We start from the raw sequence: 23041 nt of genomic DNA, 5'->3' as shown, positions 1-23041 counted from the left end.
GAAAACAACAAAAAATGGAAATATCTTACTCAAGTATGCATACTTAACAACTAAACAGCAGATAAGGGTTGCACTTGTTACAAACACAGATAATTGTCTTCATAAACTGAAAAAAAGATCAAGATTGATGTTATCAGGTGACACTTTTTGGAGTTGGCTTGTGAGTCCAAATGTATCTTCATATTCCAGCAGGATCTCTGTGGGTGCCGTCATAGTGTCCTGGCAGCTGTTTTATGATTTACTCATTGTTTGAGCTGCCTCAGGATTTGTGTGACATTGTTACTACAATCTGGAGTGACATATGGAGATTTTTTTAGAGTGGGCATTTATTTTAATAATGCATCTTGGAAATTACCACGAGAGGGTCAGTGAATTAACTCTCACTGGCCAGAGAGAGAGAGAGAGAGAGAGAGAGAGAGAGAGAGAGAGCAATAATTGATAATAGTGTCAATTTGCATCAAGTGTAAACTGGACATGAGACAAGACAAGGAAAAGGCCAAAAATAACAGTCATTACTGCTACAAGCTTCATGATTATCTCCCTCTGATGTGTCTGTACTGTCTAAGAAATGTCAATGATGTAAACTCATTAAACTGCACTTTTATAACACCATACTGAATACAACATTCTTTAAACGTGGTGTAAATTGGTTGACATGGTTGATTGTGCAGTATGTGTTTAATCTGTTCAAATTGCACTCCTGTGTCATCTACTGCGATGGCATGGAAAAATATGTTGTATCACGTTGTACCATTTGAGCTGTAACCGGAATCTGAAAAAAACGAAATATCTGCTTTACATCTCCTCATTTTTTGTTTTTGTTGTTGTTTGTTTTTTGAAGTTGGGGTGACCTGAAGAGAAGTGAAGTGAAGCATGCAGGGATACGAGGTTGGTACCAGGCTGCGCTACAGGCTGACTCTGGCCTCCGGGGTGCTGGAGTGTCTGTGCTTTGCCGGTGTGGTGTTCGGTTACGCGTCCCTGGTGTTTGTGCTGAAGGACGATGGATACTTTAGTCAGCTATGTGTCAGCATCCCACACATCAACATCACCCATGCTGAAGGTAAGCCACTCTTGAATCTGGATGGATACTAGTCCTTTCTTTAAACAAGGTGCTCTACACCAACATGTAACTAAATACAATACATTCCCTGGAGAAAATGTGCAAGCTAGTTAAAAGCAGTTGGCACAGATTTTTATTTTCCTAAGGAATCACTCTATTATTAAATGAAAAAGAATAGGTTCAAGGTACAAGGTATCTTTATTATCTTTATTATCTGTTTAACAGAATGTGACTCGTGCCAGCAAATAAAAGAAAATATAAGAAGAGATTCAATAAAACATTTCCATAAAAGTAGTGTCAAGTCAACATTCAAACTGTGAAGCTTTTGATGAAAGTGCAAGCTTCACAGATACCCGATGGTTACAAAACAGAGGCACACTATGGTTAAACTTTAGAAACTTCATTTTTAAATTTGAGTAAAAACAAACACTTTCAATTAAAACTAAATGAATCCATTCTCACCAGCAATGCACAAGCGTTTTCCATTTGTCAAAACACAAATAAATCCAATAAAATAGGCTCTTTCTACTCAAGGGCCCCATGACAATTAAATACTGCAATACTTCCACAATTCCAGTACCACCTGTAATCTGCAACCAAACTTTTCTGCACTCTGAAAGCTCACCAACTTTTTTTAACAACAATTGGAGAAATTTTCTTACATTTGATCAGATGTGTCAGATTTATAACATTTTTTTTAAAAAAGGTCTTCAAACATTTACAATTAAGACATTTCATACAATCAAACTATAAACAAATGTTATCTAAACCGCCACCGCTATCGCATCTTGAGAATCTAACAATTTCACATTTGTGTGGGAGAGGTTTCTTTATTCTTTACAGCTTTGATGTCATATGATAAGGAGTCTAGTATTGACAGGCTAGAGGCATGGAGACTAGACGTTCAAGAAGATATACATGAAACTGAATGGGGAAATGGCATGCTTAACAGCTCAAAAACAATTAATCAATACTAGAATGAAGTTATTGCAACACAAGTGGTTAATGAGAACTTACATTACCCAAGTCAAATTGAATTATTGGTGCCATTCCAGACACTTGTATTAAATATTTAGAAGGGAAAGGCACACAGTTGTTGCAAATATATCTAAGGTTTTAGGAGTAAAAGTGCTCCACCAAGCAAAGTTGTGTATACTAGGTATATACCCAGACAACAGTTGTCAAAACATTCAACTTTGATTGAGTTTGGACTCCTGCAGGCCAGGAGAATGATAGCTCTATCTTGGAAAAAAATGGATATACCTTCAATAAACGTGTGGACGAAGGAAATGGTATCCTGTGTGGTACTGGAAAGACTGATTTATATAACCAGAGGAAAGACAGAAGAATTTGAAAAAAGTGTGGAGACCCTTATTGGACTTTCTTGCAAATCAGAGTCCACAATCATTTTTGTTGTGAGGTGTTGAGTCGTTACTATACTTTTACTGTTATTCTTTTTGTGTTTGTCTGTGTCAATTAACTTTTGTAAGTATGTGGAACATGTGAAATGTAATGTCATTTTCTATGAGAAATGTAACTCAGTGATTATGTTTCACTTATGTCTGTATGTGTAGAATTCAATAAAAAATATTGTTGAAAAAAACAACAACAATTGGAGAAACTCACCACAAGGTCCAGTAGTGAGTCCCCAACTTCAATGTGTTTCCAAGGTGTCAGTTTGTCCTCGTGTATTCTTTTAATGAAATAGGAGGAGAAGCATTTTAGTTCAAAACAATCAGTTTTATTTTTAACACCAGTAGAATGTGCAATATTACAGAGCTCTGGGTCTGACTTATAGTATCCCTGACAAGCAACAGAGTGTTCATCAGTTCACAAAGTCTGACTGACTATCTCTTCCCTGACCCAGTGTTTTACAGCGTACAGAGCAATAGGTGTAACGCAAGGCAGCGTCCTCTTCTGACTGGCTCAAGACGTGTCATTCATTCTCCTTGTAATATCTGACTCCATCTGTTGTTGTGACGCCTTAGAGCCCAACCTGAAACACAACTGTTAAGAGACAAACATCCTTTCACATACTTGCTGAGAACACAGTCAAGGTCATCTTTTCACTCTCCGTACTTTTCCACTTCAAGTTACCTTGTGTTTTTCTTTTTGTACAGTGGTGTGACTATGACAAGACAATGCAAGCATTCACTTCTTATCACTTATAAAAACCCTTATTAATTAGTGCAACATAGTTCCCTTTAATCATCCGTATACTCAGCAGATTAAACAATGCAACAGCTCAAGGCTACATGAAAATAATATAACAACTTCAATATATTGACACTCTTACTGCTCAAATGCAGGCAGAGGTGTGTGTGTGTGTGTGTGTGTGTGTGTGTGTGTGTGTGTGTGTGTGTGTGTGTGTGTGTGTGTGTGTGTTAGCACAGTGTATGTGTGTAAAGGGCTGTAGTATAGTGCATGTTGTACGGCCTTGTGCTCTGTGTGTTACTCTCTGCTTACATCTCCTGTCACACTTGATACTGACCATTAAGATGAACTTAATACTGCAAAAGTAAAAGTTATTTAGTTAGTGTTAGTGCAATTATCAAAACCAGAATATGATCAGGGTGACTTTTGAACACTGGAAATAAATCATGTACTTGTCCAGGCAGCAGTCCAGTGGCACTCAAAGTTTACATGTAATATTAGTAATAAAAACAATAAAGGTCAATAGTGAACTTTTGATCTCAATTGTATTAAGCCGACATGGACGAAAAGTCCCTAAGGTGTTTTTAAAAAAAATTACATTTCTGTAACAAATAAACAACTCCATCTGCTGAGGTGGATCGTGTAATGTGATTGAAAGTTCTAGAACAGATACTGAATGGATCTTGTGTTACTAATATGGTTTCGTTCTCATCACTTTGAGTCCCATTGGTTTTATATTTTCCCAGTGTCTTTTCTGTCCCTCTGTTTCAGACTGCAGCAGTCAGGATGAGCAATTCTCTCTGGTCTTCACCATTGCATCATTCCTCAACAACTTCCTGAACATAGTAAATGGCTACCTGTTTGATCGCTGTGGCACCATGGTGACCAGGCTTGTGGGAATGTGAGTTCATAACATGTCTTTTTCCAACTATGTAAAAAAAAAAAAAAAAAAAAAAATCCAAGATGAAGTCATCATCAGCATTAGGCCATATTATAACTGACTGACTGAACATATGTAGCTTTTAGTTTTAGTTAAAGAGACACAAATCTGACAGCATGATGAAACAAACCCTTGAGAAGTTCAAGCTGCTGCTGCTTTGTCTTCAAATGGGCTTCAGTATTAGTAGTAACAGTTTAAAATGAACCACATGGGATCCATGAGCTCAAATTCATATTTCAGTTTGCATTTCAGTTATTTCTACAGTTTACAGTTAGGGTAAAGTGGAATCAGTGAAGATAAAAGTAGGGAGTGTCTAACAGAAGCAGAAAGATTATACTCCATTGACTCCAACATTTTGTTGATTCTCATATATTCAGTCAGTATCAAGACTTTGTAATATTTAAATGAATATTTTTATAAAAAATTAGAAAAAAGCAAGAAAGCAAGAAACTGAACTCTTTGAACTCTAAACTCTGTGTCTGTGTGCGAATGGTACATTTTACTAAAAAAAACACCTAATAGACTCTAGATTTATGTATGTCCTGCTGATACCAATAATTAGTGTCTATCATTTTAATGTGGTATGATACATGAAGCCAATCTGAACCTGCCTCTTGTCTTGTTGTTTCCCTGCCCAAAGATACAATAAGGAATGTTGATTTATTGAGCAAAATGAGGTCTCTCCACCAAAATATTAACCAAGATCTCAGGAAACCAAACAAATTGACTTCATATTGTCATATTTTAACTTAAGGAGTTAAAATGCTCTCTAGTGTGTTGGTTAAATGGCTGATCTGAGTTCAGTCTTATTTTTCTCTCTAGATTTCTGTACACCACTGGAACCCTTCTTGTGGCCCTCTCTAGTCCAAGTAGGTGAACTCACACATGCATATGCAACATGCACTAAATAAAACTATCATGTGAGCACATTTCAGGTAGGTCACACAGCTTTTCTAACATATTAAGCCACTTCATCATTTTAAGATATTAGGTAACAGCTTATTTTTGTTGTATGGTTACTATTTTCAACATAAATCAATCTCTTCCCAGTGAAGTGGATTATATGTGCTCACATATATTTTTATACATATGCAAATGTGCAATGTGCAATGTGCAATGTTTATGTTAAGAAATTACCTGCTAAACCTGACAGTCATAACAGACCAGTAACTTAAGCAGGGATGCTACCTTATAGGTTTGATTCTGACAGCCCGTCTCTCTGGATTCTTATTGCATTACCTTTGAGTCTATTTTCTGCACACAATCTGTGAAATTCAATGTTCATCCACTTTCTGCTTTTTTTACATAATGTAAGGAGTAGTGTTTATCATGCTAGTTTAGCGTGTTAGCATGCTAACATTTTAAAATTATTACTTGAAGTACAGTTGAGGTGGATATGAATGTTATTAGTTTTGAAGGTATTTGGTCATAAACCAAAGTACTGGACACATTGAAAATTTGACGTGATGATGGTACTAGATGAAGTTAAGAGATCACCAAAATTACTACAAGGCATCCTGAGCAGGATATAAATGTGCATAGTAAAATTTATCCATTTTCATCATCCATTTGAAAACTCTAAACCAAAAATGTCGACCTCATGGTGATGCAAGCGGAAAAATCTGAACATCACCAAAGCCATTAGGGTACATTGTCTGTACACTATAAATATTGCTACCATATTTCATGGTATCCATTAACCCTCCTGTTGTCTTCTGTCGACCATGTAACTTTTGTCCTCCTGGGTCAAAATTGACCCAATAACAACAGGAAGGTTAAATAGTTTCAATGTGGACCGACTTGACGGACATTACCTTGTAGTCTCTATGCCTCTAGCAAGACTAAAATTTGTCAGATACGTGGAGATAGCTGTTAACCCTCCCAAATGTGAAATAAGCTCAAATGGCTCCTATGGTAAATACATAATTCATACCTTAATCATGTCAAAGCCATATTTCATTCTTAACTCTTAAAAATCTATTTTCATCTAGCTGTCCAAATCACTGACATTAATGTCACAGGATCAAACTAACAAGGATGTGTGTGTATCATTCTTGTTGGACTCGACAGCAGTACTCAAACACTCAACTGTAACAATCTATTGTACTGGCCGACACTGCAACCATTTAATGCAGTGTTAACAAAGAAAATAACATCAACTAATTTAAGGGTTGACGAGTTTGCCTTCCACTGTCATGTAGCATTTTCAGAGCTGCTTTTCCCTGCCTTGTCCTGCATTGCTGTGGGAGGAATTCTGCTCCTTCTAACTAACATGCAGGTGAATACTCAATAGTATTATTAGATGAATATGTAAGAACTGAAACATACTGTAGAGCCTAAATATATTTCAAAAACCCTGTAAATTGGGTATCAATTAACTGTGCTTATGTGTGTCGGAAAGGTGAGCAACCTGTTTGCTGCTCATCGCTCCACCATCATCACCCTCTACAACGGTGCCTTTGACTCCTCCTCAGCTGTGTTTCTCATCATCAAGGTAAAATAAGCACTATTACATTAAAATACTAAATGTATATTCTATATTACAATAAAATACACGAGGCACTATAAAAAAACAATTAGAGTCATCTATAAAGTGTTGATCATTCACACTAGAGTCAGAAAGCTTGATTCAAAGTGGCAGACAAACTAAATATTGGATAGTGGATGATTTCACACATAGCCAGAGACTATGTAGATCAAATATGTTACAATGTCTGCTTTAAGGTGCTTTTTTCTCCTCATCAGTAAAAACACATGAAATTTAGACTTTTTTGACCAAATCAAGTTTAACTTTGGTTTAAAAGTTTAACCACTCATTTTATTGCTTTCCAGGTTCTATATGAACAGGGTGTCTCTCTACGCTCGTCCTTCTTGGTTTTGTCCTTCTGCAGTATTATACACCTTCTGCGGACCTTCCTGCTGATGCCCAGAGCCCACATCCCCTACCCTGTCCCACAATACTACACCTATGGGTAAGAACATTACCTTGTCTTTGCAGCAGCTGACATAACACAGATCTTTAATATGGTGTGGTGGTATGTTGTTACTTTTCCTGACATGCAGACTGAACTGTGGAAAGGCCAACACTTACAATGTGGAGCAGTCGGAGAGTATGAGGGATGGTAGGATGACTGTTACACAGGACGTAAATGGGAGGGACAACACACCACCAGAGCCTGAGGATGGAACTGAGGCGCAAGACTCGGAAAAAGGTATCTATCCTAATTTTACATTGTCAGAATGTCTGCTTAATTCCATAGCTGTGAAAACATGAACACATTAATTAAACTAAGAGCCCAACAGTATATTAGTAGAATATAGTCTATTTATAGAACTTTGAAGCACATCTCAGCGTGATCTTGCACACAGTTGATGTCAGATTTCATGTGAATTTTAATGTAACTTACTTGGTTTAGTGGTGAGTTTCCGGAGCTGCGTGCTGTCCTGGTTCTTTCTGTGGCACATGCTGTGGTTGTCCATCATGCAGCTGAGACACTACCTCTTCATCGGCACACTCAACTCCAGGCTCAGCCGACTGGCCGACAATGACCCCGACCTGGGTAAGTTATTGCAACAGACACTGAACATCTCCATCACACATTCACGTCTATATTTAACTGTACTTTGCATTCTTTGCTTTTCTCCCTCAGTAAGTCAGTACACCAATGCTTTTGCCATGACCCAGCTGTGTGGGGTGCTGTGTGCTCCATGGAACGGACTCATCATGGACAGACACAAGGGAAAGCCTCTGACCTCTGGTAAATATCAGTGACCAGTGTGTGTGTGTGTGTGTGTGTGTGTGTGTGCATGTGCAACAGAATAACTTTACTCATTATTAACCGTTTTCCTTTGTGTAGGAGAAACCGAGCAGGAGGCAGACCTGCGTTCCTCCTATCTCTCCCTGTTCCTGACCGCTCTGCAGTGCCTGCTCTTCTCTGTGTGCGCCTCCATTCCCATCCTCTCGCTGCAGTACCTCACCTTTGCTCTACAAGTCCTCAATCGCTCCTTCCTCTATGGGGGAAATGCAGCCTTCATTAACATTGCGTGAGTACCTAACACACACACACACAGACAGGGGATGTACCAAATACAAGACACAACTTACAATATAATAGTCCAGCAGATAACACCAACTCAGTTAAGGTCATATCAGAAGTGACACAATGGACTTTTCTGAGTTATATAGTTTATATAGTTATATAGTTTAACCAGTCAGTGCCAAGTTTGACACCATGTTGTTCCACAGTGTTTGGGACTGTCTGGCTTGTTTGCAACTTTGTAAGAAGCATTAGTGTTTGAATACTCACTTCATGAATCATTAATGTTCATTAATTAATCATAAATAAAATCTTCTTTTTTTTAAACTCATTTTCTAACCTGGCATTGTACCTTCTCTAAAGAGTGACTAGTTTCATGTACATAACTCAGTGAATTCAAAGGTGCACAGATTTAACTCATTTCATTTTCTTTTTCATTGTTACAGTGAAATAAGCACCATCCTAAAAGCTGAAATGCTGGACGTTTGGCACATACACTTAATGAGTAATGAAAGTTAAAATACATTTATAACTAACAGGAGCAGCAGGCCACTGTAATTATAATTTAAAGGAGCACTCCAATAGTTTTACATTAACATTACATTAAAATTGTTTTTCTTGTCATGAAGAGTAAGACTTCAGCAACAAGAGTTGTACAATAAAGTTTAGATGTGGATGTGGGCAGTAGCCAGATAGAGTAGGTTTAAAGGAATATGCTGTTGAACTGCTGAATTAAGTTGCATTGTGGGAAATGTATGATCCAGTGCCAGTGTTTAGAGTTTGATACATTCTAGAGAATAAAAGTCAAGATATCTTGGTCTCTGCTGCATAGATTTTGACTATTCTTTTTTTTTTTAAATCTGTCTCTTACAAGCTCTCCAACTTTATAAAAGCACATTGCTAAATCACTGGAATACCCTTTTAAATTAGCCTGGATTATATCATAATGATAATAGATGCCTAACAAAAATGAATTGACAGTGTCAGTAATCAAAATTTGTAACCAGGACTGACTGAAAGAAAATTATGTGTTTACACTTTAACTATATCCTCAGTTAGATTAACCTTTCTGACAGTCTCAAAAAAGCCAGCATGATAAGCTTCACAAGACGTTTTCACTTACTGGTATTAGAAACTTTAATGATGATCCAAAACCTGTACTCTATTCATGGCAGCCAGAAAGTTACAGACAAACCTGTGAAGACAACATGTCTCTCCCCCTGTCTCTCAGTTTTCCAGCCAGTCACTTTGGGAAGCTGTATGGTCTGGTGATGTCCATGTCTGGCATCATCTCTCTGCTGCAGTATCCCTGCTTCGCCCTGGTCAAAGGACCTCTGGGGGGGGACCCCTTTTTTGTAAGTGCTCAAGATAGTTTTACTATAGAAAAATATATGCATATCAAATCCTTGTGGAGGGTAGATTTTAGATAGAGGGCACGATAATGACTTTTTAAGGGACACTGGTACTCTTTGTGCCACTGAATTGATATCAAAATGTAAGTATGTGTTAAAGTAGTGCCATAGCTTTTCTCAGTAACAGACTTCAGCTACATGAATAAGTGTTGTTTTGATCTGTTACAGGTGGACATTGCTCTAACTGTCTTCACTCTGCTGGTGTTTATCCATCCAATCTACGTCTTCATGCACTGTAGAAAAACAGCCCATAACCGGTAGGATGATGACAAGCCTGTCGCTAATAGCTCCAAACTGCCTGAAGCCAAGTTGTAAAAGGATAATACTGGTAATACCAGTTCAAATTATTCATTTACTTGAAAGAAGGAAAAACATCTTTTTAGTGGACTAGAAAATGGAGGATACAAAGTTTTGTATAACTTTAGTTTAGTTTTGATATAATATGAAACGTTTTTAATACTAGGAGAACAGAAACACATTTTTTTAACATGTTTTGTATAATCCAAAGTGTCAGTTTAATAAAAAAAACTTTAATATAAATGTTTTTTTATTGACTGGACTGTTTGTATTAACCACAGTAGACAATGTAGAAATAATATACTGTTTTTGTACACTGTTTTATTTACAGTACAGTAAGTAAGACAAAAACAGTAATTCTGCATGTACGTGAATATGCAGAGTTCAATCATGTCAGTCAAAGACAGTACAGGCATTGTGCTGATAAGCTTCATCCATTGTGTTAACAGCGTACTATGTAATGTTGAAGAAGTGTATCATACTTTGTCCGACACATCTAAAAACATCTTCTGAAATACAGCAGACCTACAGTAACAAAGAGTAAACAATACACATTTTGAGACTTTAGATGTTACGTTTCTATGCAGACACATTTTATCCTTTAAGTTGAAGTTCTATCACTAATTTACAGACACAATTCAAAATGACTTAAGTAAAATGAAGGAAGAGCAGCATGAGGTGAATTCATATTCAGTCTTTGGATTTTTCTTTCACAAGCTATCGATCCATAACAGAAAATAATTCAAAAGTAAAGGCACAGTAGTTTTACACAACACTACCATGGAGGACTTTTTTAAAATCAGGACAGACAACAACACACTTAGTTATATAGTTGTTTTTATGAGCATTAAGGAGTAAAAACTAAGAATAATGATAATATCTACAGTAGGATAGTATCGAAACAAGGTAAGGCACTAGGTGCTACAAGGTTGTTGATACAAACTGAAAAGTAAGATAGATCAGCAGTGGAGTACTCCAAACTGTACATGACCTGATTTTCCTTGTCTCTAGCTTCCTTGTCTTTAAAAAAAAAGAAATTTAAAGTGTTAACTTGCCACACAAATAGGGGCAAATTCAGTAAATGTTAGTCAATGAAACGTGGTGTGATAGTTTAAGATCAATCAAGTATAGAGGCCAACCACCAAATAAAACCCAACTTTTCTTCAAGTATGTGCTTAATTTCAACTTTTATATGACTTCTCTGTGTTCTACATCTCAATTCAACAGCCTGTTTCATCAGAAAATGTATCAAATTAATAAGAAAGATGTCCAATGAGGCCCACTGCTCTGTGTGTGTGTGTGTGTGTGTGTGTGTGTGTGTGTGTGTGTGTGTGTGTGTGTGTGTGTGTGTGTGTATGTATATGAACATCCTCATATGTTCAAAGTAGGAACATTCTTCATGCTTTCAGTGGGTTAGTTTTGATTAAGGTATGAATCAGGGTTAAATTTGAATGAGGCAAATGGTCAGCATGCAGTTAAAAAGGTTACATTTTGAGTTTGTCAAATAATGAATGAATGCTATGTGTCAGTTTAAGAGACTTTCTCCAACACACTGCTCTTGTCTTCATTCCTAAGAGTTGTTTGCCCACCCTCACTGGTGGGCATGTGGTTGTGGTGCAGAAACAGGATTGCGTCTAAACTTTCTGGTGGAATGTTGGCTCTCTTTCTGTACGTCGCTCCCGCACCTTCCTGCACAAAGTCCTGTGCAGAGTTCCCTGCCACGGCCGGGGCAGCCAGGTAGGCTCGTGCCACAGTGGACAGCAAAGGGAACTGCACTGCCTTTGTCCTCCACCACTGCAGGGGTTCCACTCCCAGTGAAGCCCCCTTGTCTGCTCTAAAGACAGACATCTCCATTTCCACAGACTCTTCCACGGAGCTCTGCCTGCTACGAGGGGTGGAGCAAAACAGATCTCCAAGCAGGAACTCCATACCAGAGAGTCCGCCCTGTGAGCCTGGGTCTGCAGACTCGCTCTCGTCTGCCTCCCCTGTGTCGCTCTCATATTCTTCATCTTCGATCTCTCTGAAGTTGATCGGGCGGGATTCTTTGAGCCGTTTGCTTCTCCTCAAGAAGTCACTCTCTGACTCTGGTGACCCAGGGGAGGGGCTCCTCTTGCTCTTACATTGACCTCTCCTCCTATCCTCCTTCACTATCCTGACAGCCTCTTTCTTCAGCCAATCAAAAGTCGCTGTCTGCTCCTTAAAAATAATCAGGACAAAAATTATTAAATTGATAAAATCTTGAGAGATAACAGCAGATAACTATAAACATTGACTAGCAGAGGCCAAAGTTATATTCAGGACTTGAACAACTGACAGCCTCAAAAGTTCATTAAATCTGCCCTGCTAATGTAACATTCAAGCACATGAGCATCAGAAATAGACATGAAAAGGAAAACACAAACCTCCCAGTAATTACAATGATTATTATTAAATTGGTTGCAAACCCCAACCTCATTGAATGCCCGTTCAGTCTCAGTCAAGTTTACTAAATCTGTACCATATTTAATTCATTATTGTCATTACTGCTATTATTATTTATTAAAAGTTCCTGCTTTTGTCTTTCTCTGTCTTAAATCAAGGACCCATTGTTTCAAAATGTACAAAGAATTTCAAAAGGTAAATCCCCATTATCACTGAAAACTGCATATCTGAAAATAACAACAGTAACTAAGGGGGCCGGGTTGGCTTTCCCTGCATTTATAACTCACCTTCTCCTCCATGAATCCCAGCCCGTGGAACTGGGGATCGAGGGAACACGCCACACACAAAGCCCTGTTGACAACAGGGTTGTCATAACAGCTCGCCAAGCTCCTCCTCATCGTCCTCTTCACCTCTTTCAAGGTGGATGACGTGTCTCCTGGCCGGGATACAAGGTGGCGGGAAAGCAGGCCGGTGAGAATGGGTTTGATAAGGGACAGACGGGGGAAGGCCTCCTTGGCGAGGGTTCGACACGCCACATCCAGAGGTTTGAGGACCAAACACAGCTCCTCCATAATCTTCCATTCAGAACGCAAAGGCACAAAGCTTGAAGAAAATGTGTTGGAGGTGGAGTTGGCGTGGCAGCTGCCAGATGAACTGGACTCTGAAGCACTGTCTTCTTTGGACAAGCCCTCACCTTTTACCTCTTTTACCATATCACAGAAAAGGCTTTTATGTTTGATGAGCATGCTCAGCAGGGGATACAGCTTATTCCAGGTGGGCCGACTGTGAGCCCATGACTTCAGCTCTGCATACTCCTGTTTCGTCATGCCTTGCAACAGGCTCTGGATGTGATACTCATATAATCCTTTGTTCAGCGCAGGTGGCAGAAAGAGTGTTGAAAGAACACCCTGGAATTGGGTAAGGGTCTTGGAGATGACAGGGTGTGACATCACTTCCTCAATGCAACCTTGCACAGCGCTGAAGAAGCATGGGACAGATGGTAAACCTTCACTTGAATGGCTCTGTTCTAATCCATGTGGTTCCTCAGGTGACACCAAGTCATCCCTCTCAAGAAAGGTTGTTGAGTTCGGGTGAGGGATGCTTCCTGAAGCTTCTCCGCCTTTCTCGCTTTTTATTGGTCCCAGTCTCATCTTGTTCCTTCCCTCCCCTCCCAGCAAGACCAGATTGGGCTGGGCGATACCCCACTCCTGTGCCATAACTTTCACTTGGGTCTCCACTGCTCGAAGGCTGTAATCTTTCACTCCACTCTCTGTCGGTCTTTGTGTTGTCAGGGCAAGGTTCTGAAAACTAAAGTTAGAGTCTATGTAGTGTGCCCAGAGGGTGAGGTACATGTCAGTATTGCCCTGCCAGTTGTGAAACCAAATATCCACACTTAAAGTGACAAAGTAAGGAACCTCTCTCCGATGACTGGGAGGTCTCCCACGTCTCCTGGGCTCATACTCGATGGGAACAGTGTAGTCAGGTATCTCCTCATTCTCTAAACTCCCAGTTTTCCTCCTCAGGAGCTGAGCCAGGCTAGTCTTGCCTTTAGTGTGCTGTTCTTTTAGGAGGTTCTCCAGTTGGCAAGGTGATGGCAGCTCCTTGTAGGAGGGTAGCAAGGTGTGGATCAGTTGTTTAAAGCCCTCTCCTTCTACCAGAGCTGGCGGCTGGAGATCCATGATGAGAAAGTTGGTGATGGCATCTGTCACTTGAGTAGAAAGTACCAGTGGGAACGTACTGATCAGACCGCTGTTAACCATCATTGTCTGTGAGCGTTGTTGACCTGTTGAGAAAAAATACAAATCCTCAGTGGGAAAAGAGCTTTGGCAACACATCGATTCGTCAAGCTGTCGTTAACATGTGTACTTAATTTATGAAGTACACATGCGTGCTTGTTTACAGCCTGCTCTGGTTTTTACCACATTGGACTTACTGTAGTGATGTTGCATTACTAGATCTCAGCAATTACTCTGGTGAATACAATATTATCATAACTGACAGACATGAAGGTGAAAACTATGAAAATAAGGTTCAATCTGTTTATTGTGTAGTTACCTATGGTCAGAAGACTGCGTTCCTTGTTGATGTCACGTGGTCTGATGTGGTGCTTGCTGGTCAGATGGTTTTGGATATCTGCAGCTCCTCCCCCGCAGCCCACTCGCTCCCCACACAGCTTACAAACCGCTGTGCTTCGGTCCAGCGGTCGCCCAGTGGGGTCCGGCTCGAACCCAAAGAAGTACCAGGGGCTATTGTGCGTGGCGTTCGGGTTACTGAGCAGTTTCTCAGTTCCAGGCATAAAATCGTACTTTTCCAACTGATGCAAGCCAGGTGATGGGAAGGAGATGAGTGGGGAGGAGGTAAGGGCAGAGGCAGAAATGGCTCCCAAATCATTAACGGCGTCGGGGTGTGACATGGTGGTTACGTCGTTGATAATAGGCATGGGGCTCTGTGACTGGCTGTGGTCTGACCAAAGGGAGGAGCTGCTGGGTTCTGGGAGGGTGACCAACTGGATGTCCTGCAGGAGCCTCAGAACCGTCTCCTTGTCTCCAACTTCACACTTCACATTCTCACCTGTAACCCCCACCAAAAACAGATGCACAGAGTATTGATTTATTTTAGCAAGCTAATGAGTTACAGTTATACAGTTTTAAAAAACTACATACTACATTTAATATCTTTGTGTCGACTGTGCTGTCTCATTCATTAACACCCAGACATTAACCTGCTCCCATTACAGGAGCAACACACTCTGAACAATAACCCACACACCAGCTTTCCTGCCAATGTCTCTTTCTTATCCAACTTACACACATGAACACCCATCTTGTCCTGCAGCTTAGCTTGTTAAAAAAGCCAACAAACATTCACCAGAGAAAAAAGCACTGCTAACATAAGTTAGGAGGCCATCGTTTAATAGCTAATTAGTTGTTCAGCTGCAGCACATTCATTAGCTGTAAACATACCTGCTGATATCACTTCTGTCCGTTCAGGGGCTGGTATGGTCTTTAACAACATTAATAACAATGTAGAGTATGACATAATGTGTTACTTTCTGATGATGGATATTGTTGACCAGCTCTGGATTAACATTAGCCATAGTAATAGTTGTGTATTTGATATATATTTTAATAACTAATAATTAACTACTGCAAACATTGGTAGTAGTAGTGATTCATTTTGGTACGTATTAACAATTTTACAAAAACATTTCACATAGAAATAAATATCAAAAGGAAAACAAAGATATTAGTCATATTTAATTGCATTTCACTCTGTCATACTGTTATAAACTCACTCAGATACAGTCAGCAGCTGGTTGAAGTCATTGTTCATAAAAAAGTGACTTTAACCATACATTTGGTATACATCTGCATTGGGAGCTTCAGCCCTAAAAGCAACCCCCTAGCTCCGCCCCTGTTAACACTGTCCTTGTACTTTTAATTTGTATTGATATCATTTAGGGATAACCCCATAGCTGAAAACTTACCACAATAAAATGTTACTGTCAGTTGATATCGAGAATTTGTATTTTAATGACTTATTTTTTAAAATAAAGGGACAGAGAAAAAAAGTGAATTATTTTAACCACTTTATTTATTAAGGCACACAGGTAACGACTTCCATGTTAACACAATAATAAAAAATAAAGAATAATAATAACCTCACCTTGGCAACTGTCAAACTGTTTTATTGCAGAGTATCTCTTTGTAGTGGATTGTTTGTGGGTTTTTTCTGCAGATGTTGCAGATGTGGATTGTATTCGTGACTGGCGACATGTTTCGTACTCCAGGGGATGAGAGCGGCCCAGGTGGTTAAATAAGTTTGTGGTATTCCCGCCTTTGGTCTGGACCTTTCTCCTGCACAGTTTACACACAACCGTGTTCTGCTGGATGTCAGACTTAAAAAACCCAAAAAACTTCCAGACTGACGAGCGGGGATCTCTTTTTTTGTCAACTATCTCCTCCCCGTCTGCACTCATCCTTAAAACTCCACGTTGTTTCTGTTGTTCTCCGCGGTGTTACAACCGGGTACTTTTTTTTTTTTGTCAAACAAAACTTTATTCAGCAGAGGAAAAAAAAGGGGAAAGTGACGTCATATTACGTCAGGCCCAAACAAGTGCACAACAAAATAAAGGATGAAAACGAAACAAACCAGTGCAATGAGAGATAAATAAAGAAAAGAAAGGGGAAAAGGAAGGACAGGGGAACTTAATTACTTGTTTATGAATAAAGATTTTTTTTTCCAATGAAAAAATCATATGGTTTGGAGATGTGTTACTCATATAGTCATACTAACAAATGACATATTTCAGAGTAAAACAGTGAGTAACATTAGTCATATTGAAAACATGAGAATTTAAATCAGACCAAAATGTCAGTTATTTTACACTAAAAGAATAAATGGATAGCTGTTTCACCAGCATGTCCACAAAATAAAGAATTATAACATCCTCATATCTGGAGATTATAGAATTCACATTAAATATTGTTTTGTAAAATGTTGAAATTAACTTCTTTGACTTTGTTAGGAATAAAGCAATTTTCCCCCATGGATCAGAGCAGAAGTGCCAAGGAAGGAAACTTTTTCCCTTCCTCCCGAGCTTGTCTCTTGCCACTCTATCCTCTAAAGACAGTATCGCTGTAGCTGCAGAAACTTGCAGCCTTTAGTGCTTCCCACACAGCATCGCAGAGACGGTGGAGTGCAAACAAGATGATAATAGATCAGTGGGATATATCCTTCTTTTCTTCTTGGATGATCAGCAATATCAACACCCTCCTCCAGATATTCATGAGGCCCAGGAGCACCATATTCAACATCAATTACCACTTTTCTCACATCTTCATTGGCCTCCTCTTTCAATCAGTGTAACTTCAAAGCCCAGCTCCAACCGTAGTGTTCACTTCAATCTCTAACTCTGTGTGCTTCAGAATTTCTTTATGTCAATCAACATCAACAAGAAGTTGTTCAACTTGTAGAGGACAGTTTCTCAGCTTGTTCAGAAATTGCATCTGTTCACTGAAAATCTTTCAGAATGTGTCGTCATGTTTGTTGGAAAGTTTCCAGATTGCTGCAAAGATGTCTAAGCTGCCATTACTGCTGTCAATGTTACTGTTAGATTCATACTTCTTCTTTGTGATGACTGGCTTCAAGTGAGAGTTGATGGGGGAGAGCAGAAGATGTTGATTGTGCCATCTGAATTAGCTTCAACCACCATTTTTTCTATACCTGGTACATTTGGATCCACGGAATTTCAATGTCAGTCACGTTACCATTGGTTATTGACTTTTCCTTCCGTTGATTCTTAAGTTTTGATTCAAACCTTTACTGTCTCGCCTATACAAAATATGTTTACACTGAGAACTAAATATATATCACTGTATAATAGGCTGTTTATGAGCCAGGGAAGGGGCACATTTGGGGTTTGTTTATGTAACCAAACTTTGCATATTTGTTATGTGCTTTCATTGAGGTTTGTATCTAATACATTCAAGTAAAACTATTGAACATTCTATTGAACACTTTTCTTATCGCTTTTGATGACGTGTCTGTTGCCTCAACATATCACTATTGGTTTATCACCCAGGCCTAGTGTAAATAAATTGATCAAACTGACTCTCGAGGGATGAATATTATTGAATAGCCTGTAACTATCCTCAGTGCAAGCGTGTTTACTTTGTCGCTCATTTGTCTGCCAGGGCTCAGCCTGCCCGCTGCTGTCAATCACACACCAATCCACCCCTTCCCTTTCCTTTCCTTTTAAATAACAATAAACTATTAATACTAAGTTCAAAATAACACTGGCATTATTTTTGGATGCAAAAATAACTTGAAATGAAATGTGATTTCAGTTGGACTTTAAACCTGATTTAATGCTGATTTTTACCACTTGGGGGCAGCAGAGTTGTTAGATGTTGTTTTTTCTAACCTGTTAGAAAATGTTTTTTTATTTACACAAACAGCAGTTTGAGAGAAACATCATCATTCATTTGGAGTCGTGTTTCTATCCACCTGCTGAATGTAAGTCCAATATTCATTCTCCTTTACCTCTATTTGACGTGTCCAAATATCTAGCTACTAAAAGCTCCACTGTGTTCACCATCAAGTCTACAGTTAACTGTCTGTTGCTGTTTGGTGCTGAGCAGGTAGTGTACAATAGGTCTTTAAGAGCTTTTACTCTGACATCATGTTCCTGCTGCAAGGGAGCAGCAGAATCAGGTGTCAGTAGGTTCATCACTACAAGCGATGCCTTTGGCATTACCCACCTTCACAGATTGTTTTTATAAAAAAAAGAAGTATTGATTCCAGCCACTTTAAGTTCACAAAGGGAATAATCATAATTTAGTAGCCTGCATCTACAACATGACAGTAATGTATCACTTAATGGAATAAGACTCACCCATCCCAAGGCCCAGCAGGGTGGCATAGTCCTTGCCGATCCAGACCCTGAGCTCCGCTCCCTCTGTGATGGGCTGGGTGACCCTGTAGTAGATGTGACGGTAAAACTGGAAAACGACCAGGTTGTGTTCCTCCTCCCTGCTGGTGTATGTTACATATCTGAAATAGAAAGAAAGCACGTACAGTATGTAACTGTGACCAACAAAGTGACTGAATGTTGGAGCACATTATAAAAGAAGTGAAGTGAAAGGGATGGTAAGATGTGCCCACCTCATCCAGTTAGATCTGTTTTCATCAGAAGCATCGACATACACAAAAGCAGCATCATCCCTGATCTGGAGATGAGAACAAAACAACATATTTTATGCAATTTTATGCAACTTTAAACTGCCTCTATATTATAAACATCATCTGCACTTTATTATTCTGTAAGGATTAGACTACTCACAGCCCAGGCATATTTGAGGTTGGTAGGCATTTGTGCCCTGCACACTTCTCCTACATAGGGTCCAAACATTACGCCCTGCTGAAGGTGACACTTGGCGTACACCTTCATCTCTCCCATCTGGTCCTCGCCAGAGGATCCAGGACAAGATAGTTCAGACCCAGCAACCCCACACAGGCACAGACAGGAAGGCAGAGAAAGCACCGCTCGGGTGGGGCTGCCATGGAGCCACGGCTCTCCAGGCGGCAGCACAGCATCTGGGACATAGTTCTGGTTTGCAGCAGTCTGAAGAAACGGAACATCCTCAAAAAATTCCTCATGGTTTAAATCCAAACCTGTAAAATAAAGACATAACTAGTCACATGTGAAAATAAGGTGAGATGTTATTACTGACGGTCCAAAGGAGGACTTCATGGTCAATGTTTAGTGTTGCTTTTCTTAAGTAACACAAGAAATTAAGCAACACAAGAAATTATAAACACAAGACCTTCTGAGGATGTCAGCATAAGTATGTGAGTGACATTATAGTAACCAAAACACATTCTAAACATCAGTTATTTACAGCAGAGACAAAAGCTTTGAGTTTGTTTTGATCATTTTATTTTGTTCCTCCACCAAGAATAATCAATTTGTCTTTAGTATCTTTCAACATCCATTTTCATGTCAGTTCACTCAGAGTTTCACACTCAGACATTTATCTACATAATTCACTTGGAATGTAATTACTGCAATAATGAATCCATTGCAGCACTTGTGCAAATTGTGTGTACTTGAGTGTACTTCTGTTAGGGGTGCCCACTTGTCTGGTGGCAGACCTGCTGGGCCAGCTGAATCTCTCTCTGGCAATGTCTCACTCCACTGCTTACATCTCCTGAGGGTTGGCGTCTGGTGACTCCTGAGGGAGCTTTCAGACCTGTGTTAAAGATTACATTTAAATATAATTTTACCAGCTTTAATGTGATACGAGCAAAATAAGATGGCAGCACATCAATACACTTATCTTACCTGTGAATAACAGATATGTCTCTCTTGTCCAGGCCTGTGTCACACAGTTGGTGAAAGGGTGTGCTCCTGATGCAGTGATTGGTGTAGATGACTGATGTGCCAGCTTCTTTACACATTCGAGCCAGCATTGAGCCCAGATAATTGACTCCTAAGGGGACGTGGCTGTACCACATCTTATCTGTTAGCTCCTTTTTAGGCTGTAAGTACAGGGCAGCTGCGTTGGATGGGAGCTTGCTGAGGTACTTTAAAAGAGAAGTAATGGGACAGAATTCACTCCCTGGCTTCTCAACCATAGAACATCGATCCTTCTCGTTATGAAACTTTTTCTCATCCCCGAAGGATAAAGTGCAATATCTCAGTCCTCTCTCATCTTTTCTGATTACAAATGAATCTGGCTTCAAATTCCTGTTGGCCTGCTTGCCTCTACGACCAAAATATACTTGTATATCAAACCAGACCCTGTTAAGAAGTCCCCTTGGAGTGCTGGTGTCCATGACATGTGAGTGTCTGAGGATGCGGACATCATCAGCTGACAGCGGCTGGTGGTGTGATGTTATATCTCGACCTGACCTCCTAATTCTCTTGAGCATTCCCATGAATACCTTGTTGGCTGAGGTGAATTCGGCATCTCTCATCAAGCACACAGGCCGGCTGACGGGATGCTCTTTGAAGTAACGGTTAATTCCAGCTCTCAGTGCGATGTAACTCGCAATCCCATACAGCTCGCCTTTGCTGTTGCGCACTGAACCATAAAAGTGTCTCAGCAAGCTGTTTAGCTCAGTTTTCTTCAAAGCCCTCAGGTCCACCTGGAGGCCCTGGGACTCCAGCCAGTCAACAAAGCAGTTCACAGCCCATGTTGTCTGCTTCTTTGTAACCTTACTGATTTCATTCCTGTTGTCCTCAAGTTCATCCAGCTCCAAGTCTGACACCATTGCATGTCTGGAAATGTCAGTGGTATTTATCTCACACTCTTCCTCTTCTTGCTCCTCATCTTCTTCTTTCAGTATAACCTCCTCCTTAGTTGTCATATCAGCTTCAAACAGCTGGTCTGCATCCATCCTGACAGAGCTGTGTCTTTATAATGAATGTAAAGGTGGTAGGATTTGCTCATGTAAACACAGCGGAGTGATACCGCGACAGTAGTTCGGTTCCGGTGCAATACGCGGATTATACCACAGTCATTATCAGCTTGTATTGAACAGCCAGGCCAGCTTGTTATGAAAGGGGGGGTTTAAAAGGCTAAAATGGCGGCTCTGCCAGGCCACTATAGAGCTCTTATTAACGACACATCATTACACCGGGGCAGTAGCAGCACCTCACTTAACAATTCGTATTTTAAAACAAAAATGTCCCCTAATGGTACCTTTAGCTCCTTACACCGGACTGCATGAATGATGTTTAGCTGATGCCATGGCAACAGCAGAGGTATAAGACTGCCGTAAACATGACTTGTATAGCACTTGTCGTTGGCTCCTCACATGCGCATGCGTACGATCGTTTCTTAAGTGGTTAAAAATGTAATAGTGTTATATAGTGTGCAGTTTATTATTGCTCCACAATATGAAATGTAAATTACATTATTGCATGAATTAATTTGTTATTAGACAACTAAGAAAAAGACGCATTTCAACTGTTATTTCTTACTAACAGATGTTACTCCAGCTGTGGGCAAGTGTAATGATCCGCTCTTTAAATTTGACATCATAGTGCATGGTTGACATAAGTTAAACATTCATATAGGCTAACATTATAAATACACTGTGTGCCAACATGGGATATTCTGCAAAATAGAATTTACCATACCACTAAAGTGTTGCAAACATCTACTATCACAGCATCATGCTCAGTTACTGATTTATTTTTGCACTTCTGACTACTCTCTATTTAAATGTAACTTTATAAACACCCATTGTAGTGTCTGCATGTTGTCAAGACTTTGGGGAATGGGTGCATGTAGTAGCCTAGTTACAATGGTAGTCAATGAATGCAACAAGACCCACAGTACACTTTAGATATAAAACACTTGCAGTGAAAGCAGTGAATTTGGTAGTAAATCACCTTGAGTCTCAAACAAAGCTCCGGAGGTCGTGGAGGAAGCAGTCTCGAAAAAATCAGCACGGTGTCGACGTCTCAGGTGACTTCTTAAATTCGTAGTGTTTCCACCTTTGGCGAGCACAATTTTTCGGCACAATCGACAAATTGCCTCGCCGGAGTTCAGTGGCTGTCCCTTCTCATCCGCTTTCAGGCCGAAATACATCCACACGATAGACTTGCTTCTTGGTTTGCTGATGAGATCCATGTTTGTGTGGCCCTGTTTCTGCTTTTCTGCAGGCTGGCTGTCCGCGGGCTGCAGCCTCGCTGCAAGACATTGTGTGCATAGAGAGGACAGCGCATGGGAAATAACACAGATCTCTAGGATGCAGTTTATTGTAGGCATGTCATGGTGAAATGTTGATGATGACAATGTGCAGTGTGGAAAAACGTCGCACACTTATTCTCCTTATGATCGGCGCAAAACTCTGTAATTAAACTTTACGCTTTTGAGATAGAAAAATGTTAAAGTTGTGTATTCTAATTCGTAGGATACATGCCAATGCTAAAGTTGTGACTAAAGCTACAACTATACTCTCAAATGGCTTTCATTATAAAACACACTGGACTTCAGTGTTTGTATACTCCTTCTATCTGCTCTGTTTCTATGTTCCCTACGTCTTTATATGCGGACCAACGACAACACACTGCGACTGGCAGGGTTGCCAGATCCTGATGTCAATATACCAACCTGCACAAACCTCCAGCACAAATATTATTCAAATGCTGCTCATATATTTGTTTCATGTCCTAAAGGTTGATGTTGCAAATATTTAAATTTGA

The 23041-nt window shown here is 39.8% G+C and overlaps 3 protein-coding genes across 3 annotated transcripts; 1 reads left to right on the top strand and 2 right to left on the bottom strand.

Annotated features, from left to right (window-relative positions):
• Positions 1-873: 873 nt before the first annotated feature.
• On the top strand, positions 874-9864 carry LOC128370316 (equilibrative nucleobase transporter 1-like). The gene is made up of 12 exons (XM_053330958.1): positions 874-1060; positions 3986-4115; positions 4977-5023; positions 6356-6432; positions 6556-6648; positions 6987-7126; positions 7218-7366; positions 7571-7714; positions 7805-7912; positions 8012-8198; positions 9423-9546; positions 9772-9864. Exons 1-12 carry the CDS (start codon positions 874-876, stop codon positions 9862-9864), a joined length of 1479 nt encoding a protein of 492 aa, XP_053186933.1.
• Positions 9865-11240: 1376 nt separating this feature from the next.
• On the bottom strand, positions 11241-22499 carry LOC128370284 (uncharacterized). The gene is made up of 7 exons (XM_053330956.1): positions 22226-22499; positions 19166-19497; positions 18988-19052; positions 18719-18876; positions 14377-14892; positions 12609-14104; positions 11241-12096 (listed from the first exon to the last, which is right to left on the bottom strand). Exons 1-7 carry the CDS (start codon positions 22464-22466, stop codon positions 11431-11433), a joined length of 3474 nt encoding a protein of 1157 aa, XP_053186931.1. The 5' UTR covers positions 22467-22499; the 3' UTR covers positions 11241-11430.
• Positions 19361-21417, bottom strand: LOC128370300 (uncharacterized). Its single transcript, XM_053330957.1, has 2 exons — positions 20168-21417; positions 19361-20075 (listed from the first exon to the last, which is right to left on the bottom strand). Exons 1-2 carry the CDS (start codon positions 21223-21225, stop codon positions 19835-19837), a joined length of 1299 nt encoding a protein of 432 aa, XP_053186932.1. The 5' UTR covers positions 21226-21417; the 3' UTR covers positions 19361-19834.
• Positions 22500-23041: the final 542 nt, after the last annotated feature.

Source organism: Scomber japonicus, chromosome 2 (assembly GCF_027409825.1).
Source record: "Scomber japonicus isolate fScoJap1 chromosome 2, fScoJap1.pri, whole genome shotgun sequence".
Taxonomy (NCBI): domain Eukaryota; kingdom Metazoa; phylum Chordata; class Actinopteri; order Scombriformes; family Scombridae; genus Scomber; species Scomber japonicus.
This window is presented reverse-complemented; position numbering and strand designations above follow the sequence as displayed.

Excerpts from the sequence above, each read along its gene's own strand:
- LOC128370284 (XM_053330956.1), bottom strand. The coding sequence starts at position 22,466 with ATGGATCTCATCAGCAAACCAAGAAGCAAGTCTATCGTGTGGATGTAT. Across the intron at positions 18,877-18,987 it reads AACAGATCTAACTGGATGAG|ATATGTAACATACACCAGCA; the intron begins GTGGGCACATCT and ends TTTCTATTTCAG. Across the intron at positions 12,097-12,608 it reads TGGGATTCATGGAGGAGAAG|GAGCAGACAGCGACTTTTGA; the intron begins GTGAGTTATAAA and ends ATTATTTTTAAG.
- LOC128370316 (XM_053330958.1), top strand. The coding sequence starts at position 874 with ATGCAGGGATACGAGGTTGGTACCAGGCTGCGCTACAGGCTGACTCTG. Across the intron at positions 6,433-6,555 it reads TCCTTCTAACTAACATGCAG|GTGAGCAACCTGTTTGCTGC; the intron begins GTGAATACTCAA and ends TGTGTCGGAAAG. Across the intron at positions 6,649-6,986 it reads CTGTGTTTCTCATCATCAAG|GTTCTATATGAACAGGGTGT; the intron begins GTAAAATAAGCA and ends ATTGCTTTCCAG.
- LOC128370300 (XM_053330957.1), bottom strand. The coding sequence starts at position 21,225 with ATGGATGCAGACCAGCTGTTTGAAGCTGATATGACAACTAAGGAGGAG. Across the intron at positions 20,076-20,167 it reads GACATATCTGTTATTCACAG|GTCTGAAAGCTCCCTCAGGA; the intron begins GTAAGATAAGTG and ends TCTTTAACACAG.